The sequence below is a fragment of the Thamnophis elegans genome, chromosome 7 (genome assembly GCF_009769535.1).
Source record: "Thamnophis elegans isolate rThaEle1 chromosome 7, rThaEle1.pri, whole genome shotgun sequence".
Taxonomy (NCBI): domain Eukaryota; kingdom Metazoa; phylum Chordata; class Lepidosauria; order Squamata; family Colubridae; genus Thamnophis; species Thamnophis elegans.
In genome coordinates, this window is record NC_045547.1 from 26,803,105 (window position 1) to 26,830,952 (window position 27,848).

Here is a 27,848-nt window from a genome sequence, read left to right on the forward strand (position 1 = left end):
TATTGTGTTACCTACAGTTGCTGTGAGTGAGTAGGTGGCTATATAATTTCATAAATAAATAAACAAAAATACTACAAGCTGATGATAAGTGAAGTATTGTTACACAAGCTTTTATAGAACCAATTAATGTAAAGCTTCAATTTAATGAACTACTGTAGGAAGGGACATTCATTATACCCTATTAAGTCCAAATAGGATTTTCATGGATGCCTAAAATGGCAAATAGGATTTTTTGCATACATATAAAAATGGGAAATACACAGAGGTGTATACAGTATACAGAAAAACTTTCTCTATTGCATCGAATATCTGTTGAATTAAGGTCTGGCAAATCAAGAGTTTACTTGTTTGAGTAAAGTGTGATTTATTTATTTTTACTTCATAGCTGAAGTATGAATTTAATACATTTTAAGGAGCAGCAGCCCATTGGAAAAGAAACTTCCCAACTTTTCTCATCACATTCATCATTCAACACCATGCCAAACAATTGAGTGTTATAATAGTGTATACTAAGCATAGTACTGGCCAACAGGTTGATAAACTTTCATGTTGTGATGTCTAAAATGGCAATAATGCAGGACTTATTACTAAGTACAGAACTACTACAGGTAGTCCTGGATTTATGACTGTAATAGAGCCTGGAATTTCCATTGTAAGTCTTGATGGTTGAAGTACCTACAGACCGACCTCCTTTTATGACATTTTTGTGGTGGTAATTAAGTGAATGCTGTAGTCGATAAACAGGTCAATGCATTTCTATTTGTCTGAAAAAAAATGTCATAAAACAGTGCAATCGGTTATACAGATGAGAAGGTTGCCAAGCACCCAAAATACAGTCATATGGTTGCAAAGGGTGGAGATGCCACCATGATAATTCTGGAACCAGGTCCTAAGTACCGCATTTTCCCGAAAGTAAGTCAGGGTATTATTTTCTTTTGACCCCCCCCCCCAAATAAGAACTTGGCCTTATTTTCAGGGAGATCTTATTATTTTTGAGGTGCAGGAGGCGATGAGGCGGTCACCTCATGGCTGCTGCTATGTTGCAATATTTTTGGGGAGGGCTCATTTTCAGGGGAGGGCATATTTTAGCGCATGCACTCAAAAGCCTGATTGGCCTTATTATCTGGGGAGGTCTTATTCTCGGGGAAACAGGGTTCATTTTTTGGGGGGGGTGTACGTGGTCATTTTAAATGTTTACTAAGTAATAGATCGTTAAGCAAAGAGATATTTGTAGTCCATGTCCATGATTCCTTACATGCAACTTCTTGGATTTTTGGAAAATTCTAGGGCTGTGCTGCAGTTCAGATTCATTATTCAAAAGATGCTTTGGAGTGTACACAGGAATGCAAGCTTAGCATCTGTCTGCTTAACCTTAAAATGCTTTGTATCTTTTCCTAGAACTGCATGTTGAGACAGGTGCTAGGTTTGAATCCCAGATCCTCTGGAAAGATCTCATGCTGATCAAAACTGAACAGCTACACAGCATGAACAAACAGCTCAAGGAAAACAACTCAGGATGTGGCAGCTTAAAAAAAAAAAGACACAATCCTTTATGTAACATTAGGAAAGGAGCTGTAGATAAAATTGACAGTAATATGTATATTTTATAGAAACCCGTTATATCACTCAACCAGAAGACTGAAGATGAAATGTCCCTTGTGGTGCTATGAAAAAAAAAATCAGTCCCTTTTGTATTGTCATGTTGCACATAAGCACGTAAGGGAAGACTGTGCATTTTTGCCATCAAGGCACTTTTCATCATTTTACTGGAACTGCTGGTTGCTGTGAACACTCATCACCATAAAGTTTCTACTCAGAAGTAAAAGAGGAAAGGAAAGAGTGTGACTATGTAACAAACTAGCAGAGAAGGACTGCATAAAATCACAGCTTCCATTGGGTCTTTGTTATCAGCTACTTTCTGTGGTATGGGTCATGGACTGGAAGATATCCAAATTAAGTGCTTTTGGACTTAGCACTATCAATTATTTAGCACTTCCTATCACAAAGACAGAACAACAAGGAGTGGAACAGCAAAAAATCCCAAACCCCTAAACAAATAAACAAACCCTACATTCTGCAATCTAGGATTTTGATACTTTGAATGCCTCTCGCCAAACGACTTTTTCAGAAGATGTGTCTGTGAGACTAGGCATATGCATATGTATGTACATGTATATATACATGTCTGTATACATAAACACACACTGTTATATATGTGTTTATTTGTATATCTGTCTGTACATGTATACACAGATGTGCAAAGTCACACATACAGTGTGTGTATGTGTGTATATATATGTATGTGTGTATATGTATGTATGTATACACACATACATACACACTCATTCATTCCTAGGTATAGCATTCTTAAAAGATTGGTTGGAATGGTATGTACATGAAGAAATTTATATCTTGCCTTTCCAGTTTTTCAAAAAAGATACCGACAATATAAAAATTGGGCAAACAAAAAGTATATCCCAAAATGAAATTTTATCTGAATGATGAAACACTATTTATTCAGCAGTTCAGGAAACTATAAGACTAAAAATAGAGTAATCTGCTAAAATGGGACAGAGCAGCTGCCCTAACCCCGTGGGGTATAATATTTGGGAACAGGTTTTCATTTTGTGCATGCAATTATTTTGTAAATTCAATTTAATACTGGTCAAAGAGCGTAACGAAGTATAGTGCTACCAGAATACTATTATCAGACTTTCCCAGACGTTTCATAACCTAAACAGGAGTGCAAAAAGCCTTTTTCGGATGCCTTAACCAATCACATGTTTAAGAAAAGTTTCTTCTTCATGGGCAGATTTGTGTATGATTGCTTGTTTATCCCATGGTTTTGTCCTTCAATTCTGGCTATATACAGGTGAAAGTCAAAAAATTAGAATATCATACAAAAATTCATTTATTTCAGTAATGCATCTTAAAAGGTGAAACTAATATATGAGATAAGACTCATTACATGCAAAGCAAGATAGTTCAAGCCGTGATTTGTCATAATTGTGATGATTATGGAGTACAGCTCATGAAAACCCCAAATCTACCATCTCAGAAAATTAGAATATTACATGCAAGCAATAAAACAAGGATTGTACATAGAACAATATCGAACCTCTGAAAAGTATAAGTATGCATATGTACTCAGTACTTGGTTTGGGCCCCTTTTCCAGCAATTACTGCCTCAATGCGGCGTGGCAAGGAAGCTATCAGCCTGTGGCACTGCTGAGGTGTTATGAAGACCAGGATGCTTCAATAGCGGCCTTCAGCTCTTCTGCATTGTTCAGTCTCATGTCTCTTATCTTTTTCTTGGCAATGCCCCATAGATTCTCTATGGGGTTCAGGTCAGGTGAGTTTGCTGGCCAATCAAGCACAGTAATCCCACAGTCATTGAACCAGGTTTTGGTGCTTTTGGCAGTGAGGGCAGCTGGAAAATGAAGTCAGCATCCCCATAAAGCTCGTCTACAGAAGGAAGCATTAAGTGGCCCAAAATCTCCTGGTAGATGGCTGCGTTGACTCTGGTCTTAATGAAGCACAGTGGTCCAAAGTCCTGTTGCTCCTTGGTCCAAAGTCCTCTTTTCTGATGAGAGCAACTTTTTCCAAAAGCACCAAAAACTGGTTCAATGACCATGGGATTACTGTGCTTGATTCTTCCTCCATACTCTGGGTCCTTGGTTTCCAAATGAGATGCAAAAGTTGCTCACATCAGAAAAGAGGACTTTGGACCACTGAGCAACAGGACTTTGGACGCTATTGAAGCATCCTGGTCTTCCATAACACCTCAGCAGTGCCACAGGCTGATAGCTTCCATGCCATGCCGCATTGAGGCAGTAATTGCTGCAAAAGGGGCCAAAACCAAGTACTGAGTACATATGCATGCTTATACTTTCCAGAGGTCTGATATTGTTCTATGTACAATCCTTGTTTTATTGCTTGCATGTAATATTCTAATTTTCTGAGATGGTGGATTTGGGGTTTTCATAAGCTGTACGCCATAATCATCACAATTATGACAAATCACATCATGAACTATCTTGCTTTGCATGTAATGAGTCTTATCTCATATATTAGTTTCACCTTTTAAGTTGCATTACTGAAATAAATGAACTTTTGCACGATATTCTAATTTTTCAAGTTTCACCTGTACTTCAATGCCTTAAAGCAATTAGAAGAAAGCTGTCTAATATTGGCTTCAGCAATTACTCCGAGATATAATGTGGTTTGTTTATTTTATTTTGAAGCAGTGCACTACATGAATCCAGCTATTTTGATTTATAAATCAGGGCTTATGTCTTAGCATAAAGTGTCAACCAAGTCATAACGGTTGTTCTTCGGTGATAAAAACAAGCCACAGATTAGCACAATCTGTTCCTGATATGGCAACTCATCCAATCATTGTATTTTTTAAAAACTGTATGCCTCCCATTGTGAACCCACAATGAACCCACTAAGAGAGAATAGCCAGGGATCATTTTTTCAGATGATAATGGGAATAATTATGTTAAAAATAAAACATGTCAGGTGCCTATAGCTAGTTACCTGCAGAGAAATGTTTGAACAATTAGCATGTTAATGAAAACAAATCTCAGCACAGCACAGGAACTCAACAATGAATGCATTATCAAAAATGAATTACAAATTTTCATCTTTGACTACCACTCTCCCAGTTACTCTTACATCTGTGTCATAAAGTCCACTGCTCAACAGTGGTTTTAATCAACTTTATTAGAGTAGAGCCTTTTGAGTATAAAACATCCATTAGTAAAAGCACCATGTAGGAATTTATCTAAATAAAGTATAGAAGCTTTAGGAATACCATTTTTATTAGCATTGGTTAAAATAGTAGAAATAAAAAGTAGCTATCAATAGAAATTTCCTATCATTATGACACAGTCTCAGAAATAATTATTTTCATAACTATATTAAAGACTAAATAATTTGTATCTAGTAAATAGTATTTAAGTCTATAATAATACCACTTATTCTACATATTTAGTATATGTCTGCTACTGATTCTAATGACGGAATATACAAAGATCCAGGTCTATAGAGTCTGCGTCCTAAGCACATTCTTGTACTGCATTGACTCTTGGACCCTTTACGCATGGCAGGAGAGAAAGTTGAACACCTTTCATATGCGCTGTCTCCCATGTATTCTTGGCCTCACCTGGTATGGCAAAGTTCCAAATAGCCCAGTCTTGGAACATGCTGGAATTTCTAGCATGTATACTCTATTGAAACAGCGATGTCTATGCTGGCTTGGGCATGTTGTGAGAATGGCTGATGGCTGGATTCAAAAAGATCTCCTGTATGGAGAATTAGGGCAGAGAAAGCGCCCCAGAGGGAGACCATAGCTGCGATATAAGGATATCTGCAAGAGGGATCTAAAGGCCTTGGGAATGGACATTAACAGCTGGGAAACCTTGACCTTTGATTGTTCAGCTTGGAGGCTAAAGACACAGCATGGCCTCTTCCAATTCGAAGAGACGCTTGTTCCACTTGTTCGGCAGGCTGAGGCAAAGAGGCAGTCCTTGAACTAGTGAAATCTGGGGGGCTGGGCAGGGGACAGAATGTATCTGCCCTCAGTGTGGAAGGGACTGCCTCTCCCAAATGGCCTTTTTAGCCACACCAGGTGCTGCATTAGGACCTCTTTCCAGAGCATGATACCATACCAGAGACTGAAGAATGCCAATGCCATGCTTCTAATTTGCCAATTCTTTTGCAGATAGTAAAATAACATATTTTGTTTCTGTTATCAAAATGTAGCCCCTCTAAATAATCTCAGAAAGAAGAATCTTTAAAACATTTGCAGGTTTTAAAGTCAGTGGCTTTGGCACCAGAAGAGGGAGTTTTGGCTACTTGCAAAAACTGACTGCTCATTACATGCCTCCTTCATTTTGAATCATATTTACTCTCACTCTTTAATTTCACACTTCTGCTTCTCATTAAAAATTCTACTTCCTCCCACACTTTAATTGAACTCCCAAAGCAAAACTACATTTTCTACCTGAAAAGTCCTTCAAAAGTATACAAAAGGAAGACAAAAACCACTCCATTTTTTAAAAAAAGTGAATGCTTGCATTTTGATAATTTCACGGTAGCACATCTCTAGATGACAATTGAAATAAGGACATGTTCAATAAAGTGTCAGATGTGTTTTAATTCAGATTTTTACAATGAGGAGGAAGTACGCCTTGATTCCCAAATGCCTGTTCTATTTCCCTTTTAATTTTATGATTGTATAATTCCTGAATTAAATACTCATATAATTTTGTTTACAGCCCTAAGAGCTCACAGCATATTGTACTCTTTTCTTTCTGTCAAACTTCCATAATCAGTGACAGTGTATAGGCTAAATTCAATCCCTGACAACTCCAGTATTGAACTCTGTGGAACAGAGGTCTGGCATTTCTGGTTTTGAAAGCTGATCCTATAAAGAATTAATATATCAGAAAAACTATTTCATACCTACATTGATTGGAAAGTAACCAGAGGTGGTATTCAGCACGTTCTGACCAGTTCTGGAGAACTGGTAGCGGAAATTTAGTTCGGAGAACTGGTAAATACCACCTCTGACTGGTCCCACCCCCATCTATTTTCTGCCTCCTGAGCCCCAGCTGATTGGGAGGGAATGGGGATTTTGCAGTATCCTTCCCCTAAAGTGGGGAGGAAATGGAGATTTTACAATATCCTTCCCCTGCTACACCCACCAAGCCATGCTCACAGAACTGGTAGTAAAATTGTTTTGAATCCCACCACTGAAAATAACATATCTACCTCATTTCCTAAATGTTTAAGGAACAGTAAGACCAAACAATAGAATTTCCTATTATTGTGACTTTTTCTCACAGAAACAGACTTGGTTGATTTATTGATATATTGCTGCCAATTAAATGCTTCAGGTTTCCTTGCAAAAAAAGAAATGAAACCATAATTCTATTGGGAGAAAGGAGTCTTTATCCTTACCTACAGAAAGAACGAAAAAAGGGTACTCTGGCCTGGAAATATCCCTAAGGCTATTCTGAGCATTCACATAGCCAGAAGGAAGAAATCAAAATATGTTAGATCTTTCCTGGAGTAACTTTTATAATATATTTAATGATTCAATTAAGCTGATCTCAATATGATTTCATATTCACTTTTTTGAACATAAAGTGATGGTATCTTCATTACTGTTTTTCTCCCAAATCAGTGTTACATTTGATTTTTTTAAAGTGCTATATTTTATTAGGACTGATAATACCTCCCTTCTCTATTCTGGCACAATTTGTTTGTAACTCTGCCTTTTCAGGGTGAGTTCTTCCTATTTTAATGCTATATTGTTTGACAGCTATTCTAATTCAAGGAGTAGGTATCTGATAAGCCTTACCTTTCTTTTACCACCACCCTCTGTTCCCAGGAGATTTATTTCTTTGTTCTCTCCAAGCGCACTGAGTCAAACAATACATTTCAATTTTGAGCAGTTTTCTTTACAGTGACATATGCTGACTCTGTCAATAATCCATCCTTTGCTATCTTGGATAAGTTGAACTGTCGCACGAAATGACCTCTTGTTCCACGTTTCAGAAAAATGCTGTTGCATTTGCTGCTACCTCCTCCCCAATCTTCCTTTCATTCACTTGCTTTTTTAGCTCATCTCTATATCCTTTTTATTCTCTCTCAGCCATATAAACTGACAAAAAAAAAGGTTTTAATAGCTTTGTGGAACTGAAAAATGAGAGCTTGAGCTGACTAAAACACAGAAGAATAATTCATGAGTGTATTGTAACCACACAAGACTGTCAAGAGTAACTGTTCAGAGTAATGTCAGCTATTATACTTGAACTCAAGTTAAAGCAATATCTGAGGCTGTCAAATAAAATAGCTGTTTCTACAGGATCCTCCCCATAACTAACCACTTCTGCAGTGTAAGAGAGGAAAAGGAAATTGGGAAATGGAATATCTGCTTAGCAGGACTTTTCTTTTTAATATTTAAGTTATTTTTAGTAGTGGAGTATAGAAAACTGTAACAGCAAGAGGGGTAAAAAGATAAATAGTGTTTATATAGTAAAGAGAAAGAGATCCCAGCTATCTCAGGGTGATATAAACTAAACCTGACAAAAGAAAATAAAACTAATCCTAGAATTAGTTCCTAGGACTGCAGATACCTTGGAGACTGATAAGCCTCTGCACTGCTTTAATTAATACATGTTTCAACTGTAAAATTGCCAAGCAAGGTAAATGTAAGTTATATTCAAAACACAATCTCCTAAAATCTGTAAAATCAAATAATTCAAAGTATTGATTCCTTGTTTGGTGTAGGCATTCCAAGAAAATATCTTCCATAGTATCATATTTTCAAATGTAGATAACTGCACATTAATTTTTCATTCGATTCAGGGTCAAAATATAACCACTTAAGTATCTTTTATTGCACAGGATATTTATGCAAATCACCTGCCTGATGCAGAATCAGTATGTCTGTCTGTCTGTCTGTCTGTCAGTCTGTCTGTCTGCCTCTCCCTCTCCCTCTCCCTCATATGCATGTATGTATGTGAAACAGGGAGAGCCAGTCAATCTCAATCATTTCAATCATAGCCTTTCTTCTTCTTCTTCTGGGTATGAGGGTGATCTGGCTGCAAAATCTGTCATCCCACAGTTAATTCAGCTGATCTGTCTAGGTAGGCAGGTTTCCCCTTTCTTCCTCACTACTCCATTTGTGTTCTTCGATGAATTATGTGCTCATGGAAGAGACAACTAATTTAGGGAGGAGCATATCAATCTTTAGCCAAGGGTACGATAGCTGTTCTTACCTTCTAGACCAGGGGTCGCCAACCTTGGCAACTTTATGACTTGTGGACTTCAACTCCCAGAATTCCTCAGCCAGCCATTCTGGGAGTTGAAGTCCACAAGTTGTAAAGTTGCCAAGGTTGGAAACCTCTGTTCTAGACCCTACAAACAAACCTTTTCCTTCATCCATTTGCCAGTTCCTTTCCCAGTCTTGAGATAACAATGCATCTCAATGGCTTTGTTTGATCAGCAGTGCTTGTTCCTACCTAACCACCTCAATCCTTATTACATTTGAAGTTACTTGCTTTCTTGTTGGCAAAGAAAGAATATTGTTGGCTGGACAAGCATGTGAACTGGCTTAGTAGCAAATGAGAGAGAATCATTTTGATTGGTATTTATTAATTCAGCATTTTTAATCAAGTGATTTTGACACGTCAATAGGGATGCAAAATAAATATGTATCGTTTCTTATGATAGAACAAGTACACTGTTCTTGTAATAGGAGAAAAACACCTGGGAATTAAATATAATTATAATGTGCCATAATATGTCTTATTTGAAAATATTTTATATTATACTCAAGGCATTTTAAATGTTGTACATTCCCTGCTGATGTGCAGCACTGTAGGCAGAAAACAAACTAGTAATAAATATTTCTGATACTCTTGTACCTCAACAGTGATAAGATGACTGGATTTACCTTTACACTGCCAAAATAGTATTTATTTTGTTTGTAGTTATATGTTGTAATATATATTGTGAGAATACAGCTGACTATGGCCTGTGCCTCAAATGGTTAATAACAAGGCTTAGAGCCAGGGACAAAATGTCCCATGTTTATTTAAAAAAATAAACAAATATTTAAGACACCTAAAAGATAAATGTCTACATAAATAGAAAAAAAAAAAGATGAGAAAATACCTGGTGAGTGGAAAATAAAATATCAATAAATAAACAGTAAATATACTCTGATCTCTCTTCAGATACTGTAAACATTTCTCCTTTTGCAAGTTTAAATTTTTGAAGTCTAGAATGTATATTATGGGCAAAACTGAATGAGAATACCACATTGTTTATTGCCTTTCTATCATAGCAATAGATAGGCTATTCGTTGCCTTCTAGGTATCAAATACCAGGCAAAATTACCATAGAATATAATAATACAATTCTTTCTCCACTCTGCATAACAATTGACTATGCTAAATGTCAGGGTTTCATAAAATGGATAGAGTACTCTTTCATTTTCATATGCCCTAGGAACCATTTCAATTAGTGTTTTGCATTTTTGGTTGAATGGTTGGTGCTCTTGAAAAATCAGACAGGACTATTGATGACTGCATGTACACTTATGCCTGTCATATACTGCTCTACTGCTGGTAATAATTTGTAGCTGTTCTAAGAACCACCCTATAATTTCTGCAATTCTGATATAAAACAAATAAATAGATTCTATCCATTCCCTTAATCCACTGTCTTCCCTCTTGTATTCTTCTCTTAACTTTATCAAGCAATACCGGGTTTTGTATACCATCTTCACTTGTTACATTCATTTAAAATATTGAATTTATATTTGATGATCATCACCTCAACAGAGAAGGCTGTCTTTATATGATGGAGTAGGTCTTCTAACAATCCATAGTAACTGTTGCCAAAACCATAAAATGAAAGTATTTATAATCTTCTGACACTTTTACATCATAATGTAAACAATGGCATTAATCTAATTGTTGTGTATTAGCTTTTTCACAATAGCAAATCTATTTCACTGAAGAAATTCCTTGGTGAACATTTCAATTGTCACAAAGAACTAGTTGGCATGAAATTATTTAACGGGAACATTTCCTTTAGAAATAGATCCTTCCCCAGCTGCTGTCTGTTTTATTTAAGATGCTAACAGAATATAAGTCACTATCTGGCCACCTAAAGTATGAGATAGAACTGATTTAGATGCCTATGGGTATGTTCTTTATCCACCTGGTATGTCTGCTCACATTTCACACACAAATCAGTAGAGAAACCTGTCCCTCCCTATAAATCAAGTCACAGAAAGCATGCTTCTTTTTCCCAATGGGGGAAGGGAATTTGACAGCTTGGCATTAGATTTATTTGGACCATTATTATGATCTTATCGCTATGCTGAAGATATACCATCCATATTTTGAGGCTTCTAAATTTTGTAGCAGATCAGGGATTTGAACCCAACTCTTCTCATTTTAATAGCTTTGTCACTGAATTACGAACATAACTCTGGCTGTAACAATTGATGCTTTATGTCTGTTTTATTGTGGTTAACAAGTAATGGCAAATAATCAAGCTGGAAAGGAAGATTAATTCCAGTGGCATAAAATATTGTACATCTGAGAAAATTCTACAATGATCTTTACAATATGAACTGACCATTAGAAAGCAAAAAAGGCATTTTTGTATTCTAAATTATGAAGAGATGTTATAAAGAAGAAATTATTAGTAGATGTAGTATATCCCTTTTTTGACTATTTGTTTTGACTTTGTTTTTTTAATCAGTGATGTCATCAAAGTAAACAAACTTCATGTATTGAAATCATCAGTCAGGGTCCTAATCAGAAGTGACCTACATATCCCCCAGTTCTGTGATATGATGTGCATTACCCTCCCCCCACAAAAAAATCTGTTATTTGGTTTGAATATGCATGGAATTAGGTTCGGGGTTAAACTAATTATGCACCTTGGGTTGACTATCACACTTTTCTTGATGGGATTAGTTTCAATCAATCTTATTTGATTAAAGTGGTGACCATGTGATTTCACATGTGATGGAGGAGAGTTAGGTAGGTCATATCTAGGAAGAAGGATTATGCACATCATTTCTGGAGGGGGAGATTACTATGCACTTTATTTCCACCATGACTTGGTGAAGTCAGTACCATGTATTGAGCTGAGGTGGCGCAGTGGTTAGAGTGCAGCACTGAAAGCTACTTCAGCGGACTGCTAGCTGCAGTTTGGCAATTCAAATCTCACCTGATCAAGGTTGACTCAGCCTTCCATCCTTCCGAGGTGGGTAAAATAAGGATCCAGATTGTTGGGGGTAATATGCTGACTATGTAAACTGCTTAGAGAGGTCTGTAAAGCACTATGAAGTGGTATATAAGTCTAAGTGCTATTGCTATGTGGTGTTTGATTTCTTTGATGACATCACTTATTTAACAAACAGCTAGGCTGCCATCAGAAAAGGGAAACATTATATCTACTATTATTTGAATGCATTTCATTTGGAACGGAATTCACACATTTAAAAGGTAACAATCAATGGTTAAATATAAAAGTTATAAAACAGCAAGGTGTTCAATCAACCTATAACCATTAGTTGTCCAACAACTCACTTTTATGGGATAAAATTTTGAGCAGCACTTTAATTTTTATGGATGCAGGTTTTGATTTTATGAGATTAGAATGCTCTTATCACCTTTTTATTGAATGGCATTTTTTTCCAGAAAAAGACTGAATCTAAATCTAAATATTTGAAGGGAATAGAGTACAGAAGAGAAAAAAAAATAAGTGAAAACACATTGCTCCTTATTAATTTATACACTGAATAGATGTTTGTGCTATAGCAAAAACAGAAAGAAAACAATATATTACTGTAATTTCTAGCTTGTCATAATTTGGCCTTGGTTGCAATCACACACTTGACTTTTAGAAGGTGCTCATGTGCTTCAGGAGTTGATTGACTCCACATTCATGGCAGATGATGTCGGAAGGAGCATCTTTTCTTTAAAATAATATAGCTTTCACAATTTCAGATATCACAGTAGTCAGAAAAAAACTTTCTTTCAGAACATACCTGTATTATAACCTCTTCCAAGAGCTGGCCAGGGACGATGGTTTTTCCAGAGGTTTCCTAGGTACCAGTCACTCTGATTCTCTACCAAACCAAGAACCTGCTGGCCTAAAAATGCACAAATAAACAAATCAAATCAAGAGTCAAAAATCAACTTGTAGGGAGATAACCATAATATATAGACAAATAGATGCAAAAAGAGAATTATGCATAGATTTCAAATATGAAATGTAAATCTGTTTAATGTAATTACAATTTAGAATTAATTTAGAAATATAATGAATTATATATTCAACAAAATAAAGTACAGAAAAAATGCAAGTCCCCACAACTATGTGATAGTAACAAATATCCTGAGAATGTTTTTATGGAAGATATGAATATATAAAATATATAACCTTTTGCTCCTTTTCAACCTTTTGGTCCTTTCTCCCCAAAGTTAATCAAATGTTATTTAATTATTTACCTATAACACATTTTCTCATTAAAGAAAATTAAGTTTGTCCAAATTTTTTTAAAAAGGAGAGTTAATATTTTACTTTTAATTGAGATATTTAAAAATGTTAATCAGTTCTTTGTAATACCTACTTCAGCCTCCAACAACATTATGTCATAAAATGAATTTGTAATATATTCCAAATAGTATAATTCTATTTACAACTATTCACAAAGCTTTCTACTATGGAAGAAAATGTTTTACACTATTAATTTATCTCACCCTTTAACTCTCTGTCTCAGCAAGTCTTATATAATCAATTTAAGTTACAATTTTAAAAAATCAGAATCATAAGATATTATATTTAAAATGCAGCCAACTAAGCATGTACATGTATGTTACATTATTGTTTCCATGAAAACTTCAAAACACTGTATAAGCCTGGATCGTTACAACCTATATTCCATGGGTTCCTCAAAATTGTAATTGATTACATTTCACTTTGTTATTCATCAATATGATAGTTTAGATCAGGGGTGTCAAACTCAAGGCATGGAAGCCAGATTCAGCCTGCAGGGTGCTTATATCTGGCCCATAGGGTTGCCCTGGAAGCAGAAGGATTGGCCTGTGGTGTCTCTGCCAGCAAAAAGGGAGTTTGGGAGGGTAGCATGCAGCTTGCCATTTTCGCTTGCAGAGGGTCACTGGAGCCTGTCACAGATGAAAATGGAGCTTAGGAACCCATTTTTGCTGGCAGAGCATTCTCTGGCAGAGTGACGAGCTGGCCACACCCACCCCAGCTCCCCGAGGTCAAACACAACTCTGATGCAGCCATCAATGAAATCAAGTTTGACACCCCTGCTTTAGAAGTTTAGAAGTTTTAGACATTTCCTCCAGTTTTTCCATTATTGTAGAAAGCAGAGTCATATAGTTTCTTATTATAATTCATATCAGATGTATTAGATTATTTTGTTTCCTGAAAGAAGTACCCCTCTGATTTTTTTGTCTTAAACTCAGCATGGTAAATAACTGGCAATAGAAGTGAGATGTCTGGACTTAATTTATTTCTATAAGCATCCCAGACTCTTAAAGAAGTGTGGGATTAATATTTCATCTTTAATTAAACAGTTTCTTTTTCTTCCCTCTTTGGGTCAATGAGGTGTTAAAAGAGAAAAGTTGATTTTACCATGTTTTGAACTAAGTCATTGTTCTTGAACTTCAAGGTTAAATAAATGGTAGCAACTGTACTCAGAAAATGACTTGCATTTTCTGTGCTCAGAAAATGACTGCATCTAAATTGCTCAAGTTACAAAGCGACTTAATGGTATACCATCAAGGACTTATTATTCAAGCCATGTTGAACTCTTCTCAATATATGTTTGAAAAACTGTAGAGTTCTCATTGGAAAATGTTTTATGAACTGATCCCAAACTTTGGAGGAAGGATTTTAGTTTATCCCAATCAGTACTACCTTTTATTTTTTCATCAGAATTTCACATCTTGTTTTAAATGGATTCTTTTAAGTAGTAGGAAAAATCAATACATAGATATTTATCTTTATTTTTCAGAAGTATATACTGACAATTGCTCTATTTAGCAATAGATGCACTTTATCTCATCTGATAAGGATAGATAGTCCCACGAACATACCTATGGACTCATAAAATTGAATTATGAGCCATCAGGTTGGTATCAACAGTGTTGACATAGATAGATTTTCTTCTAATTGAGTCCTCCAGATGTTCCAATGCACCATTGTCACTGTAACTGAGTCCATCCACTAGTAGTCATCTTCTTTTTCATTTCATTTTCCCCAGCATTTTCTACAGCATGTGTTCAAAGTAGGATAATCTGAACTTAGTCATTTGTGTTTTGAGAACTGTGTTGATTTGGTTCCTCCAATTTTAAAATCACATTCAACTTCTCACAAATCATATAGCTTGAGTAAATTAGTACACAGCCTTGCCTGACTCCTCCATCAACCTAAAGCTAGTCCATTTTGCCTTCTACACTGTAGCCTCCTCACCTGTATATATGTTTTGTAGGAGGACAATGATATGTTCTAGAATTTCCATTTTTCTAAGCACATTTCATAGCTTGAAGGATTTTCTATAATTAATGAAGCACATGCTGGCTTCTTTTTGGCATTATTTGACTTTTCTAATTATCTAGCAAGTGTCAACAATGTTGCATATTCCTTAGTCTTTTCTAAGGCCGACTTGATTATCTGGCATCTCTTTTTCCATGTAGGCTTTAAATTGCATTGGATGATGCAAGTATTTTGATAGCATTAAAATAGCTGAACAAAACATCATAGGTCAAGCACTAGCTGTATACAGGGCGGGGCATAACCTTTTCCTAGGGGGTCACAGCAAGATCGACAGCAGTTTACAACTTCCGCGACACCTCATTTTAAAGCCCATAAAAAACTGAATTGAATGAGCTATTAAATGTTAAATTTGCTTTAAGAATGGCTGGAAAATTCGATTCGGAAGAACAAAGGATCATTGACAGAATAAAATGCATTGCCTTTCGAGAGGCTCGCGATGCTGGAGCCAGATCTCAATTCGCCAGATCTCAATCCGGCAGAGAACATTGGGGCCATAATTAAGGATGAAGTGGAAGCTCTGATGATTCAGGAGCAAGGTCAAAATCGATATTCGGTTGAAACTTTGAGAATGAATTTGGAAACTGTGTTGAAAAATCTGGAAAATCGAACGGAACTGTTTGAAGATTTGTTGTGTTCTTATCCACCTCGTTTGAATGCTGTTCGAAGGGCTAATGGTGGTCATACTGACTATTAAATCGTGTCAATAAACTCAGTTTTTGATGGGCTTTCGAATGGTGTATGAATTATTTGTGTTGTTATTACAAGTGTTGCTGTGACCCCCTAGGAAAAGGTTATGCCCCGCCCTGTATATTTGTTCACATGCTGTTCTTACGTTTTCTGCAACATGTTTTTCCTTCAATCCTTACTTGAAAATCTTATGAAGGCAGGTTTTACACCTTCATGAAATAATCATATCTTCCACAACCTTATACCCTGAAGATATTTAGAAATTCAACTCCCATTTGTATCTTATATCAGATAGACAGAAATCAACAATAAATCAAAGCAACACTATTAATAAGTTATATGAAGCTGGCTTATGTGGGTGAATAACATCCATTGCCTGTCTAACTACCTATTCTCAAGCAACAGTAATTTTTGGAGATAGGTAGGCACAAATGATGAACACATCAACAACATGGCTGTTGTAGCAAGACCAGTTATAAAATACCCATTAATCCAAGGCAAGATGGTGATGTTGTTTTTGTGATTGTTTCTATTCTCCCAAAATTTTCTCAATCATCCCTGCTGTTTTAGACAGATACATACAAACACTTCCAAACAACCACCCATACTTTCTATTTTCTAAGAATGGAGATGAATCTATGTAGTTCCACCCTTGCAAGTACACTTAATGCTCGGGGTTTATAAATAATGTAACTTGAAATGCCAGTTTTCAATTTAATTAAAAAAGAAACTTGGCAGGTACCAAAAATGGTGTCTGTAAAGTACCACATTTTTTGTCCCTGTATCACATATAATGTTAAAATATTTCCTAGTTTCACTATTTTCACCATGAATTTGAAATGTTAAGATTTATTCTATAGCTTTCATGCTAGCAAAGCATACCCACCATTAGTCTACAGATGCTCACCACTTTCCTCTTTGTTTCACATTCTTTTTCAACATAATAAAAGGTAGAAAATTGAATAGAAATTTGTCTAGTTTAAGTTGTTCCAGACCATATATTTTTATTTCTAAAACATATTCCACATATTTCCTATTTTTATATTTGAAAAATGTTAGATATTAAGACTACTATGCTACTTTTAGAATATAGATTTTCCTTCATATTCTGTATTTCATATTCTTATTTGAGAAAAATCCAGAGAATAGGGCAAAAACTAATATAAATCTTAATAGAGTACTATGAGTAAGTGTGAGCATCTTGGAAAGAAAGTGTTTTTTCCAGGTCTTTCTTCTTTTTATGAATAGTCATAATATCCATATAGCCCTACTCACACATATATACTCTTATTTGGCTCCGATTGAAAATAATCAAGGATGACTCAAATGGAAAAAAACTTTATTAGTAATAAGAACAAGCTAACCCTGTTTTTTCTTTTTTGTCCAACAATACATTTCATATCTCAGCAGTCTTCATTGTTAGGAAGATTTTGCATCCAGAGAGAAAAGTGAGAGTCTCATTTGCAAAAAGTTGATATTGAATACCTTTTCTAAAGACTTATCAATAGAATAACAGAGTTGGAAGGGACTTTGGAGGTCTTCTAGTCCAATCCCCTGCTTAGGCAGGAAATCCTATACCACTTCAGACAAATGGTTGTCCAATCACTTCTTAAAAACTTCCATAGTTGGAGCATTCGTTCCACTGATTAATTGTTCTAACTGTCAGGAAATTTCTCCCTGGTTGTAACTTGCTTCTTGATTAGTTCCAACCATCAGTCTGTTTTCATTAAATTGTCCAAATACTGATGAGGTAAATCTTCAAATCTCTCATAACAGGTCATGACAAACTTTGTTACTTGTTAATGGATTTGTTTTCTCATCTTAAATTTGTACCCCTTTTAATAAAGAGATCTAAACTACTCCCATTTTAGCAGTTTTATTTTACACAAAAGAATGTTGAGGGACAAGTAAGGCTGAAATGAAACTAGCGGAATGTTCCTGTTTGCTATTTTGTTTGGCCATGGCTAATCAGTCTTTGTAAAGACTCCAAAAGCTAGAATATATGAATACGTGTAACAGACATTCCTAGTAATCTATGCCAATTGGCTGGTTGCTAACAGCAGGGAGGTGACACGGGGCTGGATCCAGGCGGTTGTTACTGCCTCCCTTCGGGAGGGGGTCTTTCCCCCCGCACTTAAAGCGGCGGTGGTGAGACCCCTCCTGAAGAAACCATCTTTGGATCCAGCCGTTCTTAACAATTATCGTCCAGTCTCCAACCTCCCCTTTGTGGGGAAGGTTGTTGAGAAGGTGGTGGCCTTTCAGCTCCAGCGGTCCTTGGAGGAAGCTAGCTATCTTGACCCATTCCAGTCTGGCTTCAGGCCTGGCTACAGCACAGAAACTGCTTTGGTCGCATTGACCGATGACCTCTTGAGAGCCAGGCTACGCCTCCATCCTGGTGCTCCTTGACCTCTCAGCGGCTTTCGATACCATCGACCATGGTATCCTTCTGTGACGACTGCGGGAGGTGGGGGTGGGAGGCACTGTTTTGCGGTGGTTCTCCTCTTACCTCTCGGACAGGTCGCAGTCGGTGTTAGTTCGAGGGCAGAGATTGACCCCTAGGCCCCTAACATATGGGGTGCCGCAGGGTTCGGTCTTGTCCCCCCTACTTTTCAACATCTACATGAAACCGCTGGGCGAGATCATTCGGTGGCACGGGATAAAATACCACCAGTATGCGGACGATACCGAGCTGTATCTGTCCGCCCCGTGCCAACTCAATGAAGCGGTGGAAGTGATGAACCAAGGACTTGAAGCTGTTAGTGACTGGATGAGGGCTAACAAACTCGTGCTCAACCCAGATAAGACCGAGTGGCTGTTGTGTTTCCCTCCCACTAATTTGGCTAGTATTCCATCTCTCAGGCTGGAGGGTCAAACACTACGCCCCTCAGACAGGGTCCGCAACTTGGGAGTCCTCCTGGACCCACAGCTGACTTTCGAGCATCACTTGTCAGCTGTGACCAGGGGGGCATTTGCCTAGGTTCGCCTGGTTCACCAGTTGTGCCCCTACCTGAACCGGGAGGCCCTCACAACAGTCACTCGTGCCCTTGTGACCTCTAGGCTGGAATACTGCAATGTGCTCTACATGGGGCTGCCCTTGAAGAGTATTCGGCGACTTCAGCTAGTCCAGAATGCGGCCGCGCCAGCGATTGTGGGTGCACCTCGCTTCACCCACATAACACCTATCCTCCGCGAGCTGCACTGCCTACCTGTCGATCTCCGGGTACGCTTCAAGGTGCTACTTGCCACCCATAAAGCCCTCCATGGTAGTGGATCTGGATACTTGAGAGACCGCCTACTGCCAATTACCTCCACACGACCTATTAGATCTCACCGGTTAGGCCTCCTCCGAGTTCCATCTGCCGGTCAATGTCGACTGGCAACTACGTGGAGGAGAGCCTTCTCGGTGGCAGCTCCGACCCTGTGGAACGATCTCCCCGTGGAAATCCGTACCCTCACCACCCTCCAGACCTTCCACACAGCCCTCAGAACTTGGCTATCCCGTCAGGCCTGGGGTTAAGACTACAACCCGCCCGAATAGTATGAATGTTGTGCTCTTAATTTTGTATTTGTCTTATATGTTAAAAGTTTGTCTCCCCCCCCCCCTTTCAAGTTGTAAGCCGCCCTGAGTCCCCCCAGGGAAAAGGGCGGCATATAAATAAACTTTAAAACTAAAAAAACTAAAAAAATAGTTTTCCATTTTGCTACTATCAGAAATATATTATCACAAACATGCTTAAACATCATTTAGACATGGTTTGGAATAAGGGCTGAGTTTATAAATTACATACACCAAGTCTTGTTTGATTTTCACTATCGTATAGAGGCCATATTCTAGATTCAGTAAAAGTGTTTGTTAAAACAGTGGGAAATCATTTATCACTTGGGAGGAAACTTTCATTGATTATATACTGTAAATTCAACACTTTCTTGATGAAACCCCATTTAAAGTTCAAATCACACTAGCTACTTTTAACGAAAAATAACAAGTAGGAGTATTTTCTAAAAGTACACTATGATTTATTTAACTTTAAATTCTACTAAATATGGAATAACTTTATTAGGCCAGGTTAACCCAGAAATTTTGGGATGGGAGGGATGGAGGGAATGGGCAGTGATAGTAGAGTAACTGATATGAAAGCTGTTTAAGATACAATGTGAAATGATATTCTTGACTTTTTAATTAGGTTGTCCTAGGGATTGTGAAGTTTCTGAAATGTATTTAGGATACTCTAGGGCAGTGGTCCCCAACCTTTCTGGCTCCATGTACTGGCAGTGATAGAGGTGATGTCGGCAGGGCAGCATGCGCAAATGAAGCTTTGTGTGCTCATCCCGCTTCCATGACCCAGTTTCCAACAGGGGTTGGTGATCCCTGCTCTAAGAGATGTGGGATGAATCTATGAAGAGTGACTGATCCTTTTCTTCAAGGACTGCAGTGTGTCCCTTATTGTCTCGTTAAATAATTAAGATAAACTTGCTAATAGTCATGACATGAAGCTCTGTAAACATACTTTCCTCTTCCTATTTTCCCCAAAACAACAACCCTGTGAGGTGAATTGGGCTGAGTATGTATGACAGGTCACCCAATTGGCTTTCATGGCTAAGGCTGAAATTTAACTCATGATCTCCCACTTTTTAGCCTGATGCTTTAATCACTAGATTTTTAGAAAGTTCTCTGCTGGCACTTCAATGTTGGCACTGAATGTCCAAGGACTCTCAAACTTTGAGAATGATACTATGATTGCAAAATGTTATCTTGAACTAATTGGGACCGCCTATAAATAAAACTCATGATTTCACTGGATAAGTAAGAAATGTTACTTCACCGAAAATAAAATGAAAATTTCCAAATGAAATTTCAAATGACCCCCCCCCCTTTGAATAAAAAGTAGTTTAAAGCAATATTTTTAATGGGAAGGAATTTCATGAGTTTTGTACAATTCTCATTTGTACATTTGGGTTTCTTTTCGGAGAAGCTATTTTCATTCTGCCAATGGGAGAATTTTCTTGGGTAAATTACAAAAAAAGAAAGAAAGAAAATGCAAGGATATTTGACTTTCTAATTATTTGCTTGCCCTAAGCCTAACCCTAATCCTTACATCGGCATGTCTTAAAATGCTGCAGCTTGCAAAACACTGGTAGCCTATAAAAACTTTTGGGTCCTTCTTCCAGTGAATAACATTGAGATAGCAATCACTAGCTATCTCCTTCTCTTTTGTCAGACTCTGGTTTTGCCTAAAACCAAAAGTGATTTTGTTCCAACAATGATTCTTAAAATCACTTTGACAAGACTTATTAAGAAGAAAAGATATATAAGAATCCAAGAAAATTGAAGAAAAACCAACATATAATGAAACCAATATATCCCCTAAAGTATATTAGGGCAAAGACATTTAAACATTTTTTGCTGCCTTCCTGGTGGTATTTCCACTTACAATAAAAGAGCTTGTAAGTAGTTGTTTACTACTTAGCCTTCAGGATAATTGGATCTCCATCCTAATATCCCCTGGAGAGTGAAGGTAAGGTTTTCATGGAAACCTGATGCTCTCATACAGAATTCTGAAACCATTGGGTTTTCATATAATATACTTCATCCAACCGGGAAGCCTACTTGAAAAGGAATATAAAAACATTATTTGACAACCTGCCATGTATTATCTCTTGAGAAACCTTGACTAATAATACCATCTACCTAGAAAAGGGATACAATTCCCTTCCATTCTTTCATAAGGAAGACATTTTTCTACACTGTCTGCAAAATTTGGGAGTTGTAGCACATGGAAAGAAGTTTCCTTTAAGTAGATTTCCTTTTCATGAAATGGACTTGTTTATCTTTTGAAGGAAAACTGTCATTGTGCAACTGGCTTCCTGTCATGAAAATACTCTGTCTTTTTTCATCATTTTCTGTTCAATTCCACTAATAGGATATCAACATATTCAAAATATATTGCATATAATAGAATTTAATACATTTGAAAATTAACAATAACTCTTATATAACTCTTACAACTTCTTCATTGGCTTGACTCAGATCAGATACTGTCACTGAGAAAAAAAGTGTTAATTTATTGTTAATGTCCCCATTCATGTACTCATGGTGTGGGTTTGCTTAATCCCATGCTGAAAAACATTCAGACTTCCCCTATGAGCTTCGGTCTAGCTGCCATTGATTTCCAGTTTCAGCCACTGATACTCATTTGTCCATAAAGATACTGATACCATTAGAAATTCTTTTTAGCACCTCTGGAAGTTCTATTATGTTCTGATCAATTCCCCGAGGAGGCTCTTCCCCAAACTCATTTCACTTCTCACTTTGCTGGCATTTCAAACCTAGATTCTCTGAAGTGAAGAATAAGCTCCTCTAATCTTTGGCACCCCTGGAAAAGAGAACCAATCCTTTTTTTTTTTTTTGAAAGACAAAGAAAACATTATGATCCTTTGGCTGAAGACAATGCAGCAGTGGCCACAATGCATTTGAAGTGCTCTATATTCTGCTCTGCTTGTCTGTCCATCTGAAGAATTATTATGGTAAAACCCTGTGACTAACAGCACGAGCTTTGTCTTTGTTTCTTTGCTATAGCCTTACAGTTACAATTAAGTGCACTCTGCTCATTCATTGCTTCTTGAGACACAAGTTTAGCTTAGGAAAATGAAGCTGTGTTCTTTATTTGTTCATAAAGCATTATTAATAGCTAGGAAGAGAAAATGCAAAAGATGCAGTACCGACTATGACTGTACAGAAGATTTATCACGTAAGATAAAGTTGGGTCATTTTCTTCAGCATCCTGTATGGCTAAAGAAAAGAATTCATTTGAAAAACCCAATGGTATCTCTTCTCAAAATATCATATTTGATTATTTCTGAGTACTTATGCTTTACCACAGGTGACAAAAATGATCATTAAGGGGACAGCATAATAACTAAATAGTAGGTATAGTGGCATGACACAAAGGGGATGTTGTATAAAATGTTACTGGATGGAGGAGTGTAAAATGGTAACACCAAGAAGGAACAGTTGCTGAGAAACCAGTTTTCAAAGGTAGATTAACCTAATTCAAATGACAATATGGTCTACTTTGTAGGGCCATTTTCAGAAACACTGAATCCCCAAAAAGAAAATAGTATGTCTAATCAGAGGAATAGAGGAAGTGAGAATGTTTTTCCTTATTTGTATCTATTAGAAAAGCTGCTTATATGTGAATGTCTAGATTGCAATATGTATCACATATTATTTTATGTTATATATTAAATATCAGCATGACTGGGTACAGTTTTAAGGCCCCTTCTTTCCATTCAATTGACTAAAATGTTTCTGCACAGTTTGCGGCCACATCTGATTTAGCATTAACTTTTAAGTACCCATAGCAGCCTAGCCGAGACACACACCATGAACATTATGTCCTGGTAAATTATTTGGATTTTAATACTCATTTGAAATTATAATCATTACTATGATTATAAACCCAAGGATGGGAATAATCTAAATAGCCTTAAATACAGGTTTATGAAGCTGTGTGTCGATATTACAAAGGGCTATTTAATTTTACAAAATTAAAAATATATTAATACAAAATTCAACAATTTTCAACAGTTCAACACTTCTGTAGTCACTGCTGGATGTAATTTTGAAAATAAAAAGTAGTGCTGTTACCCTAATGGAACTGTCCTTGCCTCCTTGTCAACTCATTGAGACATACAATACTGCCAGGTTTCTGGAAGAAAAGTAGAAGAGAGAACCTTAACAAACACTCAAAACTGGTATCAGAGTTGCAACGCCTTTCAACTGAGTGTAAATTGAGTGTAGTAACCCCAAGTGCACACATAAACATAGATGCAGATATCAGTCAAAAGTAGGTTAAGCCTGGTCTTCATTTGAATACTTTTATTATGATGAGGAGGCCCAGGAGTATGTTAGTCTATCATGTAACCTCAAAGAAAATTCATCAGCCATCATGCAGACCTGCCAAACTAGTGGCCTGGGCCGGATAAATCACATGCAGGCTACGCCCACCCTGGCTCTGCAAAGGCAAAAAGTGTTGTGATACGTCATGATCTGGCTCATGACACGATTGACTGACAGACGTGAGCTAATCTATCAGTTCCTTTGTAACTTTTAAGCAACTTACCAAATTTTAAAAATTTTAAAGTGAGTTATCCAAACCTACTTTAATTTTCTTCTCCTAAACTCCTTAAAGTATAGTGTCAGCAGAAATATCTAATATGGAAGGAAAAAAAACTCAAGACCTTTCACTAAACCTGACAATCATCCAGCCTTGTCAGTTATGGATTATTGAGATGCACTAAGGCAGTATTCCAGGGTGAATAATGATTTAACTGTACTTTGTACCTTAAAGATCAGAATCAAGATGATGAAATATGAGTGGCTCAAGTCTCTAGTGGCACTAGACCTATGCATTAATAGCATTAGTTATCTCAATATAAAATATCATCATAAAAATAGTAATAATTCTATCACACCACATTTAATCAATTGCATTACCTTTTCTAACTCACAAAAAGGATGTTCTTTCCTGAAAAGGACATTAAGCTAAAGAATTTACCAAGAGGATAAAGGCTTTCTTGTTTTAAGCCATAAATCTCAGATGTTTTCTAGCCAGTGCAGAAAGATTTCACCTGGGACTGTATTGCATTAGCAGATTAATTGGCTGGGTGTGAACAGTGTACTAAGCTAAATGCTATTTGTTTTTGGATTAACAGGATGTGTGAACACAATTGTGATTTATAAACCACAGCTTATGGAATATGGTATTGTACCTGGCTGGAATTTGTGGACCAAGTAAAAATCAAAGTGGATTTAAGAACAAATGTATATCAAAAATACTAAGCGCCGTTAATGAGTGACTAGGATTCATTTTGACAGATGTCTCATCTCACAGAGCTAAGCCCATTATACTGAATAAAGGTCATGTGGAAACTTCAGAGTTGTTGTGGGGAAGGACATTTCCATATCAAGAAGAAATGTGGTTATGAGATAAAAGGGTGTCCCCTCCCTCCCTTCTCCCTCCCCTCTCCCTCCCCGACTGCTAACAATAACATAGTGAAATGAACTTGAAGAAATCTGTGCTGAAGGCATGTAAGTAATTGCTCATGCAGCACAACTATGCCTTTCATAGATGCATTATTTTATTATTCAAGGGGATTAAACTGTCTGATAAGCCAGGTAGTTAGCACGAGTCTGTCACAGGCATGCGTCTGTGTAATTGAGAACACTGTCATTTCCTTGGCATGTGCAGTTGGTCATTATTTTCCAAAACGTATCTTGAGAATATGCTAAACATCTCTTATCTATCAGTTTAAGAAATTAAAGTTTATACTAGTAGAATGATTTCTTCTGCAGAGATTTTGCAAATCCAACTCAACTGCAGATTCTCTTCCCAACAATTATTCCATTTATCCGCATGAAATATGAACCCAGGAATATTATACTTTTAACTTTGTGATAATAAATCCTATCTTCAGTACTATATATTATTTTACTACATAAAAATGCCTCCATATACACTATATTGCCAAAAGTATTCGCTCACCTGTCTTTACTCGCATATGAACTTACTGTAAGTGACACTCCATTCCTAATCCATAGGGTTCAATATGACATTGGTCCACCCTTTGCAGCTATAACGGCTTTAACTCTTCTGGGAAGGCTGTCCACAAGGTTTAGGAGTGTGTTTATGGGAATTTTTGACCATTTTTCCAGAAGTGCATTTGTGAAGTCACACACTGATGTTGGACAAATTTACGTGGCCCACCACTTCGTGGCTGAGTTGCTGTCATTCCCAAACACTTCCACATTCTTATAATACAGCTGACAGTTGACTGTGGAATATTTAAGAGCAAGGAAATTTCACGACTGGATTTGTTGCACAGGTGGCATCCTATCACCGTTCCATGCTGGAATTCACTGAGCTCCTGAGAGCGACCCATTCTTTCACAAATGTTTGTAAAATGACCATTGTCTTACCTGAAGGGTCCTTTTCTGTGCACCGTGGGAGAGTCCAAGCGATGGGTTAAATCAGTCTGGTTGCCCTGGAACTGAGGGATCTTTTTCCTTGGCCACACTTCCTGGTGTTACTTGGCACCAGAATTTTGAGATGGTCTGGAACCGTGAAGGCTGGAAGCGTGATGAATCAGGTAAAGAAAGTCCAAGTTGACATGTCGGTCATGAATCCCCGGAATGAGAAACCAGGGTGGGTTGGACTCTCCCGCGGTGCACAGAAAAGAACCCTTCAGGTAAGACAATGGTCATTTTCCTGTGCACTGCTTGGAGAGTTCAAGCGACGGGACATACCCAAGTTATATGTCACTAGGGTAGGCAGAAGAACAGTCTCAGGATTCAGTCATGGAAACAACTGCCTATAGAATCCACCTGCCGAAAGATGCCTCGGCCAAGGCATACATGTCCAATTTATAGTTCCTGACAAAGGGCGATGGTGAAGACCAAGTAGCTGCTCTGCAGATGTCTTCAATGGTAGCCTGGGTGGCCCAGGCCGCGGTGGTGGCAGCGCTCCTAGTCGCGGTGGTGGCAGCGCTCCTAGTCGATGTAGTAAATGTGCCGGAGTACCACCCTGGACTGGTGCTCGTATGCAGCTGCAATGCATGCTCTTAGCCACCTACCGACCATGGAAGATGTCACCTTCTTACCCAAAGAGCCAGGCTGGAATGAAACAAAGAGGGCCTCTGACCTGCGGAAGTCCACAGAGCGTCTGATGTATATCCGCAGGGCCCATCTGACATCCAACTTGTGCCAACCACGCTCCCTTGGGTGGCTGGGACGCGGGCAGAGGTTAGACAGGTTTACTTCCTGCATCCTGTTGAACCAGGTGTTGACCTTCGGGATGAAAGAGGGGTCCAGATGCAGTATGACCCTGTCCGGGTGGATGACACATAGATTCTCCCGGACCGATAAAGCCGCCAGTTCCAAGATGCGTGTCGCAGATGTTATTGCAACAAGAAAGGTAGTCTTTAAGGTGAGGTGATGAAGAGATGTCGTACGTAGAGGCTCAAAGGGCGGAGAGGTAAGAGTCTGTTAGATCACCGATAGCTGCCAGGTGGGATAGCGGTGAACCACCGGAGGGTGTAAGTTGGAGGTGCCCTTAAGGAAACAGCGAACCCTCGAGATCTTGCTGAGGTGCTAGGCCGGATCACCGGACAAGACGTGGATAGTGCCGCCACCTGATGACCAAGACTTTCTTGGTCTTTGCGAATTCAGGCCCTCCCAATTGGCTGCCGCTCCGGTGCGAGGGAGAAGAAGGAGGTGAAGATGGCGGCTGCACAATTTAAAGAAGCCACTCACCCCTCCGCGGCAGGCTACACCCTCCGAAGGGTGAGAAAATCGTAAAACAACAACAATTCCAAGTAAAAAAGGGAAATGCCGGCAGCTCCCGGAAGTCTTGCCGCTCCTGCCGCACTTTAAAGCAAAAGTGGCAGCTCTCCGCTGCCGTCCAAAGGCGGCGCAGCAAGCGGAGCACCACCCACCACCATACCTACCTCAAAGTCTCTAGGAGAAATCAAACGACGTGAAGCAAAAAGGGGAGACAAATGAACTGTTAATTATAGGAAAAACAAATTAAGGAAAAAGAAAAGGAAATACTAGAAGGAAAGTCCAAGCCTAGATAAATTACGCTGGAGCTCACAAATATAAGTCCTGAACGGGCAGACTGAGGAAAAATTCTGGGGCCAAGTAACACCAGGAGGCATGGTCAAGGAAAAAGATCTCTCAGTCCCAGGGCAACCAGACTGATTTAACCCGTCTCTCCAAGCGGTGCACAGGAAAAACTGCATGCCTAAGTACTTGATTTTATACACCTGTGGCCATGTAAGTGATTGGAACACCTGATTCTGATTATTTGGATGGGTGAGTGAATACTTTTGGCAATATAGTGTATATCTAATAAAGGAAGGTGAAATTTAAACCAAAGACTAAGAAAGATCGGAGCAAAAACTACATTTGGTGTAAATCGTCTCTAATTTAAATAAATTAAACCAGTACGTGGATAGCCAGCTACACAGCC

General features: G+C 38.0%; 1 protein-coding gene across 2 annotated transcripts in view; it reads right to left on the bottom strand.

Annotated features, from left to right (window-relative positions):
- The window catches only part of LARGE1 (LARGE xylosyl- and glucuronyltransferase 1), a 355,590-nt gene that overhangs the window by 83,478 nt on the left and 244,264 nt on the right, over window positions 1-27,848 (bottom strand). For both annotated transcript variants that reach the window (XM_032221402.1, XM_032221401.1), the window contains one exon: window positions 12,593-12,697. In XM_032221402.1, coding sequence (XP_032077293.1) covers window positions 12,593-12,697 — 105 coding nt within the window. The remainder of the gene's footprint in view (window positions 1-12,592; window positions 12,698-27,848) is intronic.